The sequence below is a fragment of the Epinephelus fuscoguttatus genome, linkage group LG6 (genome assembly GCF_011397635.1).
Source record: "Epinephelus fuscoguttatus linkage group LG6, E.fuscoguttatus.final_Chr_v1".
Lineage (NCBI taxonomy): Eukaryota > Metazoa > Chordata > Actinopteri > Perciformes > Serranidae > Epinephelus > Epinephelus fuscoguttatus.
In genome coordinates this window covers 30,781,400-30,796,019 of record NC_064757.1, presented here as the reverse complement: position 1 = coordinate 30,796,019, position 14,620 = coordinate 30,781,400, and the positions used below count along the sequence as shown (strand labels likewise).

At 39.7% G+C, this 14,620-nt stretch overlaps 1 protein-coding gene across 1 annotated transcript; it reads right to left on the bottom strand.

Moving 5' to 3' along the window:
• Positions 1-7,580: 7,580 nt before the first annotated feature.
• cdo1 (cysteine dioxygenase, type I) lies at positions 7,581-13,779 on the bottom strand. Its single transcript, XM_049579347.1, has 5 exons — positions 13,525-13,779; positions 12,223-12,300; positions 11,064-11,221; positions 10,327-10,496; positions 7,581-8,569 (listed from the first exon to the last, which is right to left on the bottom strand). The coding sequence occupies exons 1-5, from the start codon at positions 13,692-13,694 to the stop codon at positions 8,540-8,542; spliced, it is 606 nt and encodes a 201-aa protein (XP_049435304.1). The 5' UTR covers positions 13,695-13,779; the 3' UTR covers positions 7,581-8,539.
• Between the last annotated feature and the right edge of the window lie 841 nt (positions 13,780-14,620).

Genomic DNA, 14,620 nt, shown 5'->3' with positions numbered 1-14,620 from the left:
CAAGCTGGGCCTCTGCTGTGACTAGGCCTGTCCTTTACCTAATGCTGCAGCGGTTTCCCTAAAGTAAAATTAGGTAAAACCACTCGTCAATGTAGGTTTAGCACTTGTGCAACGAGGCATAATGCTTTTTTTTTATCACTTTATTCAATTAAAAGCTGGACTGTGTAACTTTTTAATGAAAAAAACACTGTCTTCTTACAAATTAAATGTTATTTATAAGCAAATATACCTTTGTTCACTTCACTACACTCAGGGAGTTTGCTGCTACAGCCATGCTTGGTCTGGTATGATCACTAACTTTAGGTGGCTAATTGTAAGCAAACTTAAGCTAGATATTGCTCTGTAACACACATTTGAGACCAGGTGTCTAATTGAGACAGGTCTTTATTTGTCAAAATGTGTAGCCCCACCAGGATAGTAAAAGGGACTGGGTGTTTAACTGGGACTAGGCTTTTAATTGAAGTTTTATATTATATACTATTTCTGCCTATAGATGCCCCTAAATCCTACACACTTGACCTTTAATAAGGGCAAAAACTGAGTCAGAACGAAAGTGAAGTTAAGTGAAGTACAAAGATGTCAAATCAAAACTTGGGAGATGCAGGACCCCAGCTTGTTTACAGGAACACAGAGGAAGGTAAAGTCATTAATTGCTGGCAGCAAGCCAGGATGTGGTGCTCAAGTGGTCAAATGAAGTTCCTCCTTTAAGTTTCTTGACCCTTGTGTGGGTGATTAATGACTGACACTTATGGAGTTCAGGGTGTAGATGCTCAGTTTAGTTTAGATCTAATGATATTGTTCCCATGGTCGTGACATTCCTGGAGAAGCTATGGAATTAAAAGAAGCGTGCTGCACTCAGCCCAGACAAAACGTCGCCAAATGTTTAAATAAACAGAAACGGTCCATTGAATACCCTGTGGTGTCACGCAAGCACACTGTGGGGTTTAATTTAATTCAAAGGACCTTTATTGGCAAGGAAAACATACATTTACATTGCCATAACAAAAATTGTGGGTGCAATAAATGCAGATCTACCAGAATCTGGTTTATATACACATCAGTGCTGATTGGGTACACCTCGGACATACCCACCAAACGAGAGAAAATTGCAAATCCCATTGCATACCATTTTACACCACTTCAAAGAAATGTCATTCAACCATTGCAAAACAGTGCTCACCATTTTGAGACTAAACGTGCCCTTGTTTTTCAGGCTTGGAAATGCAAAACACATCGGGTTTTTTTTTTAATGTTTTGAATATTCATTTCTTTGGGGTAATGTTTGAAAAATGTTCATAAAAATCATGTCTAACATTATGCAAAATAAATTCCTTGTATTATTAACTTAAATCGAGAGCTGAACAGCGTGACCGTTGACACATCACTGGTATCACATGATACAAGTCCTAGTCCTCTTTTCTGAGTCAAGGCCTTTTTTGAGTCCTAATGCCAGGAATGATTGAGCATTTTACCACTCCGGCTCCCTTTTCTCACAGTCAGTGGCTTTCTGGTTAGATGCCTGAAATAAGGTCTGTGATTCACACAAGCACAGAACGTCATCTCGCCATGCTGAACACAGCTTTACAGTCTTGTTAAGGTGGAGACGATAGGTCATGTGATCATAGTGTAGTTCATTTATAGCCCTAACGTTAGCTTTTTACTTCTTGCTTTAACAATCACAAAAGTGGTGTGCATTTGTGAAGATCAGCTTGCTGAACAAAATGTGTAAGTATCATAAATGTTTGTTTGCCACAGAGCTTATTTTCTGCAGTAATCCAAAATCCAACGGAAACGGGTTTTTGACGAGGCAACCAGTGCGATGCTAACTTCCGTGTTGGCCTACAGGAAAACGTCTGGGGGGCTCTATCTTTAACAAGGAAGCAAAGTTAGCAAGCGCTAACAGTTTTCTTATTCACAAATGCCTGGCAAGTGCATATTTATTAATGTGTGACTTTTGATTGACAAATATAATACATGATTCAGCTGCAGTGGATGTAGGTAAAAACTTCCTGATCATCTGGGGCCGTATTCACAAACAAATTTTTTAGTACTGACTCTTAGCTTAGGAGTGATTTAGGGAAGTTCTCAGAGCAACTGTGAGCAAGAAAGGGACAGAAACTTTTATCTTAGTGAGGAAGTGTGGTCGACCCTGTTGTTAGGAATGATGCATTCTTTTAACAGACGTGATTGGTTGTCACAGACACGCCCTTTTGTGAGCCTGCAGGGTGTGGACACCCAGTAGAAATGAAATGACCTGTAGACTGTGACAGTGTTGTCATTGTTAGTGATCACTCTGCTGATGGAAGTTGAGACAGACCCGGGTCATCACTAATACACTCATTTTCCAGTTTTTCACATATCTCAGTGTTGTGATCATTTTATTTCTGGCATTATAACGTTATTGCGTTATGAGATCGACCACAGATATTATGCCTGTATGAACTAATCTGTGTCATTTCATGTACTCACTGTCATGCAGTGTTTGGAGAGAATTTCTCGTAACTCTTTGTTTTTCCACCATTTTCTCCTCTGATTAAGAAACTCTTAAGGGCTAAGATGGTTTGTGAATAACTTTTATCTTTACAAGGACTTGGTCTTAACTTTGAAGTGAAATTCTAAGAAAACGTCACAACTCTGAGAGGAGGAGCAACTCTTAGCACTGGGACGCTTTGTGAATACGGCCCTGGATCTTAAGTTAAAAGAGAAAACAGGTGAACACAGGTAAGCAGGTGCTTGGTTAGCGGCCCATCTACGACATGGTGAACAGCATTGGAGAAACACTGATTTGTAACGTTAAACTGTGTCATTCAGTGTTTTTACCGGAGTAACTCGCCGTGTCCATTTGTTCAGACCTCTGCAAATAATAAGGCTCACAGTAAAAACCTCCTGAACAATCAACACTGAAGGAAATCTGAACAGTAATTTCAGCTGGTTTCAATCTGCAATCCTCACCACTAGTTACCACTAAATCCCCCTAAAGCTCATACGCTGCTCCTTTAAATAAAGTGATGGCACTGGGGTAAGACATTACTTCTATGGAAAACATGCAAATGAAATAAATGTGAAAAAAACCCAAATGTTTAGGCCTATGAATGCATTGTTAATAGAACTGAAAAGGTAAAAGAACAAGAGGTAAAGAACAGCGGCTTTATCACTTTCATGTGGTAAAACAATGGGCTGTCATGCCATACGACGTGGACAGTACAGCCTATGCACTGTCTGCTGCATGAATGAGTTTTTCACTATCAATGTACTGAAGCCGCCTCGATAAGTAAATTATCAAAGCTATTCCGCTTCCTTCGGTGTCCTAGAAGATTCTACAACACTAGCTTATTGTTATCATCAGTCGCAGACTCTACTTTGCACTTTCAAATCACTGCACCGCCAGAACAAAGTAAAAGGTTAGGGAAACAGTGTGAAAATTGCTGTTATGTTTTATGATCTCTACCATAATTATTGCCTCTCCACAGATATGGAGACTACCGGAGCAGCACAAACACAGTACAGTGTGTGAGGAGGTGAGAAAAAGGGGACAAAGAGTAACAAATCAAAGTGGAGACAGTGTGACAAAGCTGAGAAACCACAGGAAAAACAACACAGAAACTGAAACAAGTCCCATTAATTCAGCACAACAAAATCTGTAGATTATTGTGGCTACTTCATGCCAAACGCTCTACTATCTGGGGCCGGCAAAAGATATCATCCAAGGTCAACATGTACACAAAGAAAACTGCATTCAGTCTGCAATTGCTTTTACCAAAATAACTAAGTAAGTAAATACAGAACTCCATACAAACAAAGATGTAAAATAAAATGAATAAATACATGAAATATGACACAAAAATGCAACTTATGATGTAACATTATACCAGTGAGTTATATAAGCGGTATGCACATGTGTGCGCTTAACCCTCCTGGTGTTACAGTCAAAATTAACCCATTTCAAGTTAAAATATTTAATAAATATTGTCCTTTTTTATAGGAGCAAGTCTTAAAAACAGATTTATTCATGTAACAGCACCAGTTACATCTGTGGTGTTGCAGGTTAAATCTGTCCTGGCAGAGAATATGGGTGGATCTGTGGCTAAAGTATTTGGGTCTTGATCCACAAAGCTACCTCCAATATTTCATTTATGTATTCCATATTATCAACTAATGTCCTCTGTGTGTCAGTTTTTAGCCTATTTTTGAAGATTTGTTTTTATCAGATTTCAACAGCAAGGTAAATGTAGCCTTTCAACCACCTGAGTAAAAAAAAAAAAAAAAAGTAAATGTATATTTTGTGGTTATAAATGGATAAAAAATTAGTTATGAGGTAAAAAACTATAATGGGTGAAAAATAAAAAAATTGTGAGTGCAAAAATGATCTGCAACAGCAAGAGGTACGTGCCCCTGTCCAGCACAATCCAAGGGTTAAAAGAGGTCTGACTGCGTCCGTTCAGAGTTCCAGAGTTTCATTTGATCAGTGCATTGACCTGCAAGAGCACTGGTCAAATGACAGCAAATAATTAAAAGAAACAGGTCACGTACCCATGAAAATTATATTTGCACACATCAGTTGAAACGAATAAAGTCAAGTAATCGACAAAAAAGACGCAGTAAGTAAAAGCAGCAAGTTTGCGGTTTCAAAGTATCAACCACAGTCATCATCACTAAAACAGGAATCATGCCCTTTTGTTGTCTAAGACTGTCTAACAGCATGTCACACAGTTGGGTATCTTATCTCTTCAACACTCCTGAAAACACTTGGTTTATCATTTCACATCGCCCTGTGAAATAAAAAGATTAAAAAGATAGTACTTTATTGAAAAGGGCATCAATGATGTAGCTCTCTTACATAACAGAAGCTCCACCCTGCATTATTCTCAAGCATCAAGGACATCTCGATTGTCCCTGAGGGGCAATTTGTTGTACAGCCAGCAGTAACCTGATAACTATCAGACTAACAATGAGCAATAAATACAATATAAAGATCACACTGAGTTATTCAAACGGCAGCAGCAGGGACAAATGGGTTCTTTAGTCTATTGATCTTGCATCATAGGATAGGAGCACGAACTCCTTAGACAGGGTTTGTCTAGGATCAGCCAGGACTGACTCCTCAAAGTCCTAACATTACCTTGTTTAGACGAGGAAGCTCAATCAAGGTAGTGCCTGCAATTTTGCTGCACACTTTGACGATACCCTGCAATTTGTTTCTATATTTGAGGCTAAGTAACCAATAACAGCTGACAAAGGAGGTTGATGTTTACATACAGATGATATCATAATCTAACACTGAGAGAAAGGCTGCGCTCACAAGTCTTCATCTGCAGAATCTCTGAAAATACATCTCATTTCAGTACTAAAACTTCGACGTACTGTTTGTTGTTCATGTCGATGAATCAACACTCAGCAATGTTCTGACACAGATTGTTTTATTGAAGGGTTAATCTTCTGAAAAGATGGACAATTATCACTAAATTCACGAGCCAAACATCAGATCAAGATAAAGGTCTTCTGGACGAGCCTCCATCCGGCCCCAGCACATGGCAGTCATGTCCTCTTATAAAACAGGTGCCTCTCTGGGGCAATCAAGGCTGTTGCTTCATTATTACGTAACACTGGCTGCAGGCCATCCCATGGTTGACCTGGTACAGAGAAAACCTGGAGGAGATGCATTTATCAAACTCACCTCTCCGACACACTGTGTGCTCTCAGCAAAGGCAAATAATGATGAAATGTGTCTAATGACGTTTGTTTGTTTGTCCAAACTGTCCATTTTTGTCATGAGTCAACAAGAGACTGGTTGGGGGACACGTCACCAAGAGGGGAGAGAAGTGAAATCCAGGGTTGTAGAGAGTTTAAATTTTAAATGCCCAACTAATGCGTGCAAATGTTTCATTTTGATTGAGCCGATATTCCGTGTCTACTTTTAGCTGTAAAGACTTAATTTCCTGGCTTGTGGTCAATACAGAATTTATTTTCTATTGCTGGAAACAACAATCAAGGAGATCTGATCACCAACTATATTCACCAGCTTTCCTGTCCACAGGAGGCCACTTGAAATGTACAGGCAAACCACAGACTACACCCTTTATTTCCCCCTCTTCACATGACAAATGGCATCAGGACAGCATAAAATAGAAACACTGCAATTGAAAAGGCCAAGAGGCCATTGGTGTATACAGTAGACCCCTTAAAACACAATGTAAAGGAATTAACATTGCAACAGTCTAGCTGGATATGAACAACTAACACGAGGAACCAATATCAATACTTATAGTCACTTTAGCTTCAACCATTATGTGTTCTTTGTACAGGTAAATGGAGCTTTGCACGCACTCTCACCTGTTTTCGATTGCACCTTATCTTTCAAATTCACCTACACAGACACACTTTAACACTTGTTTGTCAACTGTGCACAGACTACGCACAGAATATCTGGTACTTTAATACTATTATCAGGGCACCATTAACATAATCTGTTTATTGGTCAGGTTGATGACCAGCCAGTATTTCCTTGGTATCAAAGTAAAGAGGGCGGCCCACGCATTCGTTTGCTCTGCAGGCTGATGCCAGACTGAGGCCTATCTGTTGATGAATTGCTGCAATTTCTTCAATTACTGTAATATAGTTTTATGTGACTATTAAGGAACCATTAGGGCAGTGATACTCAACTTATGGCCTTCAGGCCAAATCTGGCCAGCGATAGGGTGCTGGCTTGCACCACCCATCTTTTAAATCACAGATTTTTTTGTACTTTGCGCTCAAATCAGTTGCCAGAGAGCATAAAAACCTTAAATATAGAGCTTGTTATATATAAAGGAAAAAGTACCGGGGCTCAATCACAAGGACACCCTGAGAAAGGTCCAGGCTAAGCCCCGAATGTTCTCAAAACATAGATTGTATAAAATAATGGACGTAGCCACCATGAACTCCCATTTTGAAGCCTCAAGACACATTACGTCCGTTGCCTTCTTGGTTTTTTGGAGCCAGAGGTGACCATATTTGGACAAGAACGTGGAGCTGTGGAGAAGCGAGGGGCTGATCTGACTCATAGACTGTTGCAGGGTATTTTAACACAGGGGGTGACTGGCTTCTGGAGCCAGCCTCAAGTGGCCGTTCAAAGAACTGCAGTTTTTAACACTTCGATGTTGGCTTTATTTTTCAGTCGTGGTAGTTGTCGCTTGCCTCAGAGGCTTGAAACACCCCTGTGCACCTGCAATTTGCCTCATTTTGTCATTTTATTTTATATTTATTAATATTTGTTTCTTAAGTGGCCCTTGGAGTCTGGTTATTTTGCAAAAGCGATTTCATGGCAAACAGGTTGAGTATCCCTGCATTAGCAGTTGCTTGCAAACACTGACTACATCAGTAGAGCTACAGAAGCTAACAAATGTAGGTGTTTACATCCAGCATCCTCCATCACAAGACACACATGTATCAGGTGTTATTTTGGTGTTTGACACTGAAGCTTTCACACTGGTCTTCCAAACAAGCTCTATGCATTGTATGTGCTTGCTGCAAACAGTGTGAGACACTTATAATTAATTACAAAAACACATAAAATGAAATGAAGATGACTCAAAACAAAGCTCTGTGAAAGGGTAATGGTGTTTATTGGTCTACAGTTATGGCCAGATTTATCATTTACTGCATCACAGAAATCATCCATGCATGTGACAGTGCTATGAGAGGTGCTACGCTGTAAAAACTACACACTATATAAATACAGCTACAATTAAAATATGCCAAAATCCTGAGTTTTATCTAAAAATATTGTCTGCTAATAATACAAAAGATTCTCTTGGTCAAAACTCGAGTATGAATACATTTAAGAGTAACACAGAAGCTTCCTCTTCTTTTTTTTTTACACTCTTTTCCCTGCAAATAAATTACCATGGCACTTTTAAAAACAACACAACTCTAAAGCTTTACATTTCCTTTTCCAAATGCAAATGGAACAAACTTTGTTTAATTAGATTATACAAACAATGTTACATCTTTACAATTTTTACGAGTGTTAAGACAATTTTGAGTGGTATACGCTGACAGCAAATACAGCTATAAAAGTGCTCCATTGATAACAAAACTGTTGATTGCAAAACTGTTTTCCTCTTCTTGAGATATAAAATTAAAACACTATATCAGCAATATTTTCCCCCCCTTTTTTTAAAAAACGCTAAAGCTCTAATCTTTGACTATGGGCCATAACTTTACAAAAGTGTGGTTGCACAGGTCATGGATAGACAGGAATGTTGTTATTGGAAATGGGTCTCCTCAGGCCCAGCAAACAAAAGGGAGATTCAATCCATGTCCAAGCCTATTCATGCATTCGTCCTGTGCTCATCAGTATTTGCCAAGCTCACACTGGGCAGCGATAAAGCCATTCTAATTACTGGGTTGTCCTTTTGAACCGGCCCGCTCCTGATTTTTTAAATGGGTTGCTTAGTCATAGTAGTTCCACATTTCGCTTCCCCAGCAGTTTTCCTTGAATCATTTTCACAATATTTTAAATGCAGCTGTCTTCTTCATGGGCAGCCTCCTTTGGTGACCATTAGTTGTTCTCTTGTGAGACTGTGGTCTCCTGAGAAAAGAGTGAAAAACAGAACTAGTTAGAGCGTGGGGTCAGATCATAAGTCACTGAGTTAAACATGTATGTCCTGCCATAACCTAGACCAGGATCATTCAAAGCCAGGTTTCTAATTTAGATGTAACTTAAGCGCTCCAATGTAACTCAGCACCTAATTGGTCATTCATCCCCCAAAAAACAAGCTCAGACCACAACAACTGTTGAGAGTCATGGGCATGTAGTGAGTTAAGTTCATTGTGTGCTCACACTTACGTGCTTCCACTATCTTATCTCCTCTGTTTGGTGTTGCAATCTAACGCACTAACTTGACAGTGTTATGGTCAAGGTATGCTTATACAACTTGTAGATTTCAGATAAGGCCACTGTTGTTGGCAGGGTGGCCGAAGCATGTAGAGGGTGCGCTTACATTTGCATCTTTGTGCTATTTTCATTCATATGTAATTTATTTTATCAAGCGCAGGACTGGATTACACCTTTAAAGGAAACATTATGTATAAGAGGTCGATTCTTCTCTCCCTGAGCATAAAAAACTGCCCTCATATGTTGAACAAATAAGATTTCTTGTCTGCTAGAGGAACATTTTTGTTGAAACAGCAGTAACTGGGAACATGTAATGGATATGAAATGGAAACTTTCTATTAAATCCCAGAAGCTTCAAGGGGTGCTGTTTTAATTGCTTGAATGCTGTGCCTAATGAGAGGAGCAAGACACTGTAAAAACTTCCCACTTCCTGCTCCTAAGGCAGCAGGGTGAAGAAGTCCGTGTGTGTTCAATTAACTGTTTGTAGTGATCCTGTGTGTGGTGGTAATATGTGGATACATTTAAAAAAGTGACATTAACAGGTGTGTACTTGCAGTTATGCATTTAAATCTTTGTGTATTTTTTATGAATAAAGTCAATTATCTTCAACAAAAGGGGTCAATATTTGTCTCTGTTCAGTTGTCGCTGACATCTGTAGTGGTATTACTTTGGGCTATTAGTGTTTTGCAAAATATGCTATGATGCTATTTGACTGTCCACAGTTAGAGTTTCATAAATTCTGTCTACAGAATTTGACTTTGCAAAGTTTGGGTATCCAAAGACAAAGAACACTCCTTGCTTTGTGTATTTTCTCATTAAATGTGTTTGTATTAAAGGTCCACTGTGTAGGGTTTGGGGGAACATATTGTCAGGAATGGAATATAATGTAATAAGTATGTTTTATTTAGTGTATAATCACCTGAAAATGTTTTCTTAGAATGAGCCGTTTATATATCTACATAGGGAGCAGGTCCCCATCCATGGAGGTTGCCATGTTGCACTGTCATGTTTCTACAGTAGCCTACAGCGTACAAACCAAACACTGGCTCTAGATAGGAGCATTAACAGTGGATAATTTGGCTCCCAGTTAAAACCTCTTGAATGTCTGGATCCTAAGTTATTTGAGAAAATAGGTGCGCTCACATTAGCAGGCGCCAAGCTAGCGGCCCATCTGCGACGTGCCAAACAGCATCGGAGAAATACTTATTTGTAGCGTGAAACTGCTTTATTCTGCGTTTGTCTCGGTTTATATCACCAGGTCCGTTTGTTTTGAAGAGTAAGAGACCTCTGCGCATAATTCGGCTCCTGGTGAAAACCTGAATGATGACCGCCAAAGGACTTCTAACTAGAAGTATCAGCTGGTTGCAACCTGCAATCCTCACTGCTAGATGCCACTAAATCCCCTTAACTCTTACACACTATTCCTTTAAAGACAAAAAAATATCCCTTACATATGGAGTCCTCTCTCCGTATCTGCTCCAGAAGGTCATCTTGACTGTGTTCCTGTGCCCCGTCCGCTGGTCAAAGGTCTGGCAGGTCTGGAATGGGGGACTGTACAGGTGCAAGCTGACTGCGCCCTCAGTGTGGCTGTTGTTTTCCACACGATGCAGGCCGATGGAATCTAACATATGCACAGACACACGCATAAATGAAAAACGGACATTTAGAGAGTGTTCGCCACTGGAATGCTGTGAAGTGGGGCTCACAGGCAGCTCCTGGCAGCGCTGTAACCAACAACTGACACCAAACATCACATGCAGGCTCTGTTGGCTTTGGTGAAACACTCAGTCAGCAGAGATCTGCGGACAGACCTGAATACTATTCATTGTAAAGTTTCGACTGGCTGTTAACTCCTGTGACTTCATTTTGACATTGCATAACAGCAGAGGTTCGAATTTTTGTAATACGTGACACACATATACCACAATTGCAAAGAATCCTGATGGAAGTGAGTCACGGCTGAGTTCCACAGATAACACATATGTGATGTTGCACAGAACACGTAGAGGATGTTTGTTCTGTTGTAATGCACACAGCACAATTATGTGAGTGTGTCACCGTATGTTTCACACCTTACCCCCGCAAAAACAAACACGTATTAATAGAATTAAGAGGTATTAATACTGAGAAGTGGTAAACGGCCAACTCCAATTAAAAGAAACAATCGGCGCACAGTCTGGTTTCTCACCGTTTATGTAAGCAACCTTGTTTTCCTGGAGAATTCTCTGTGACTTCTGGACCATATCTCCGTGTGATTTATCATCCGGCCATTCAAACAGCGTCTCCTTCAGCTGACCCTGCAGCAGCTTCATGAAACAATGGGAGTCTGTGTGATCGTGGATGCTACTGCAAGTTGTAAGGAAACAGAAACAAACAGTGTCAGAATGAATAATAGTAATACATTACTGGGATTCAGTCAATAGGTGAGACAGTTTTCAGAAACTCCGGATCTCTTCTTCTTGTGTTATGAAAGTCAAATTGTTCCTCCAGTCTGGCTGATACTAGATTCATGCATAATATAATGTAATGCCTTCACAGTCTTATAATTAATAAGCCATGACAATTGCATGATATTTTAAAGCTGCTTTTGTGAAATATAGCTGTCCGACCACCAGGGCAACCATGTTTGAAACCATTAACTTTACAATATTCCCCTGTACTGCAGTAAAAATGGGTACACATGTCTATATGAGGTTGTTCTAGTGCTGGAACACTGCCTAAAAATGGCTCCAACAGTCAGGTTTTACAAGAGCAACATGTTTTACTGCATAGCTACTGCAGTAGGGATATGTTAGTGCCAGCTAATCAACCATATAAAAACATTAATATTATAAAACCATAAAAAGCTTAAACGAGTTTTTACATTTCTGTCCTTCAGGTGTTCAGGTGATATTTGCTGACGTAGTGAGACACGCAACAGATATCATCAAATATTGTCTATTTACACAACCTTTCTGACCGTCTGCAGGACATTGGACTCTCTTATCTCTATTAACTCGATACAACAATTGCCACGGAAAGCCAGTGAAATATGCAATCGATTTAATAGCTTTATGCAGCAGGTGTAATGAGTTTGAACTGCGATAATATCTGAAACATTGACTTGAAAATTAAAAATAGCAAAACACAATTTGATAATATTGTGTTTTGTATGAAAGAAGCAGCAATCATGTCACAGGTGCAGATATTCTGGGGGTACGCAGGGGACGCATCCCCCTCAGTACTGAGAAGGTGTGCATTTGTCCCCTCCAATAAAAAATGAAAGTAGCAGAGGACTGTGACTTTACACCATAAGTGTTTAATACCCAAACTCTTTAGCAGAAGACCACCAAATGATCATGTCTCACCTGCCGTGGCCCTCTCCCCAGCACAGGATAATGAGATTGAACTTTCCGTTACCCTCATCGACCAGGTTCCTCGTGTATCTGCGGAAGAGGACAATTTGTTCAGCAAACAGGGGAGACACATGGGTGATTAAAGGTGTTGAAAGAGTCCTGGGGGGAACTTTTATCACAAATATCACATAAATTTAATGCAACAAAACAGTACACAGGTGTTGTTTTACACTGAATAATGAATTCTAATGTGGTAATATACATTTTAGGACAAATCTAGATCTTAATGTGAGCACCAACATCAGCATTATTTGATTTTAATATCAAAATATGCCAACTTGATGATCATTTATATGGCTCATTCCAGTTTCCACACTGTAAACTTATTGTAGGTTTACATGTAATGCACCGTGTAAAATAGAAAAATAAAATAGATAGCTTAAAAACATAAGCTATCACCTGCACTATGATATCCAGCTGGGCCCCGGTGACACACAACAAAGGGGCCCCTCACTGACACTTATTAGATGTTTTTGTTCATGTTATTCCCGCACAGATAATCTGCTCATGTCACAGGCCAGCCTGCAAATATTTGAAACACTTTGCACATTTTTTCCTCCTCTGTGCGATGCCGTCAGTCTCCAAATATTTTCGAGGCAGCTGCAGCTCCCTGGTGGGCACACAGTCCCAGTCAGTCGGGTGTGTGTCCGTTCTCAGTGTTGATTGGATGACCCGCGCCTCCTCCCTCCATTGACCCCTCACTAATCAAAACACTGGAGCTATTGAAAGGGGTTGAATAGAGCACCCATAATTTGTGGTGGGGTGCGCTCCACTTCAGAGGTAAACACTTCGACTACACGGTTTTCTGCGAGGTTCAAAGCTCAATGTATAAGTGGGGATTATTAACAGATTTCATGGATATTAATTCCGCAAACAAGTCGAGGACTTGCTTCTGTTTTATTCAAATAGGATGTGACGAAAGCTGCTGGTCTGTATGGAAACAACAACTGGTTTTCATTCAAAAATTGGAGACATTTTAACAGCTGGTTGCATTCATTTTATACATGCATCCTGTAGTTTTTAAACGTATGAATCCTAAATATTTAATTAATTAAAGACACCACTTAAAGGAACAGCTATCAAAAGTGAAAGACACAATATACACAAAGATATGATTGGAAAAACACAATTAAATAAATAACTGTGGCAGACAAGGCTACAGAGCAAAAGTGCAAAGTGCATCATCATAATAAACAAGTCATACATGATTAATTGAATGCTGTAAAATATAAAACTTTTTTTTTTTTTTTTTACCTGTACTGGTCAAACTTTGCAAATTTCTTCCACTCCTGAGGATTGCTCTCATATGCTTCCATTATAGCTTGGACCTCCTCCACATTGATAGTGTCACTCGCGAAGATCTTGTGCAGGATTTTAATCAGGTCATCCAGAGTTTCTGGCTTCACTACCTCGGTGTGCTCCATCTCTCTGCGGGAGGTTATCTCTTCGGATGAGATTTCTTCAGTTGAGACAACAGGTTCCTCTCACCAACTTGGTGCAGTACTTTTATAGGTTTGCGCTGCAATTTGGGGGCGAGCTGGTGTCGGACTGTACCATTATGGAAAAGAGGTGAACGCCCACAGCACAGAGGCTCATTTAAATACATTTTGCTGAGAACTTATAATTCAATATTGCAAAAAATATAGATGGCTGCACTCATTTTGAAGGTATTATAAGGTTATATTTTTATTTTGCCTGTTTTTATCACAAATGTACATTCATCTCACATATTAAGGACTTGGACTAATCCTCTGTGTCCAATTCCACCACGTTGTCACAAACACAACGTCCCCCTTTCCCTTTCTCTCTCTTTCTCACTCAGGCATTTCTCCAACAATAGCTGTCCTGCCTCCTCTTGTGCGATCTCTCCCCGGAAACTTAATCATCAACACACACTGTCCATGGTGTGTGTGTGCACAGCAGAGGCTCACAACAAGTGATGGGAAAGGAAAACGTGAGAAAATAGAGCTGAATGGAATCAAGAAATGTTTTTGATAAACATAGGATCATGTGTTTGCTGGCACATAACCTGTCTGGCTAAACATGGTTTATTTTCAGCCCTTTAATCTCTCTTGTTTTGGCTGAATTAAGTCAAGAGATTTCAACATGACTCATAGATGCACTAAAAAGGCTTCCAAACTATTTTTGAGATTCCTAAAAGGATGGAAATACAACTTATTCTATATCTTATCTAAAGGAAATAACAGGAGAAAGTGATTCATTAACACCGAAGACACACAATGGTTTACTTAGCTCAAGAAAGGAATTATCTTGTGTCCTTGTCACCTCACTCAGGACTCTTGTCAAACCAAACAAGATAATCTGACTGTGGATAATAGAGACACAGAGG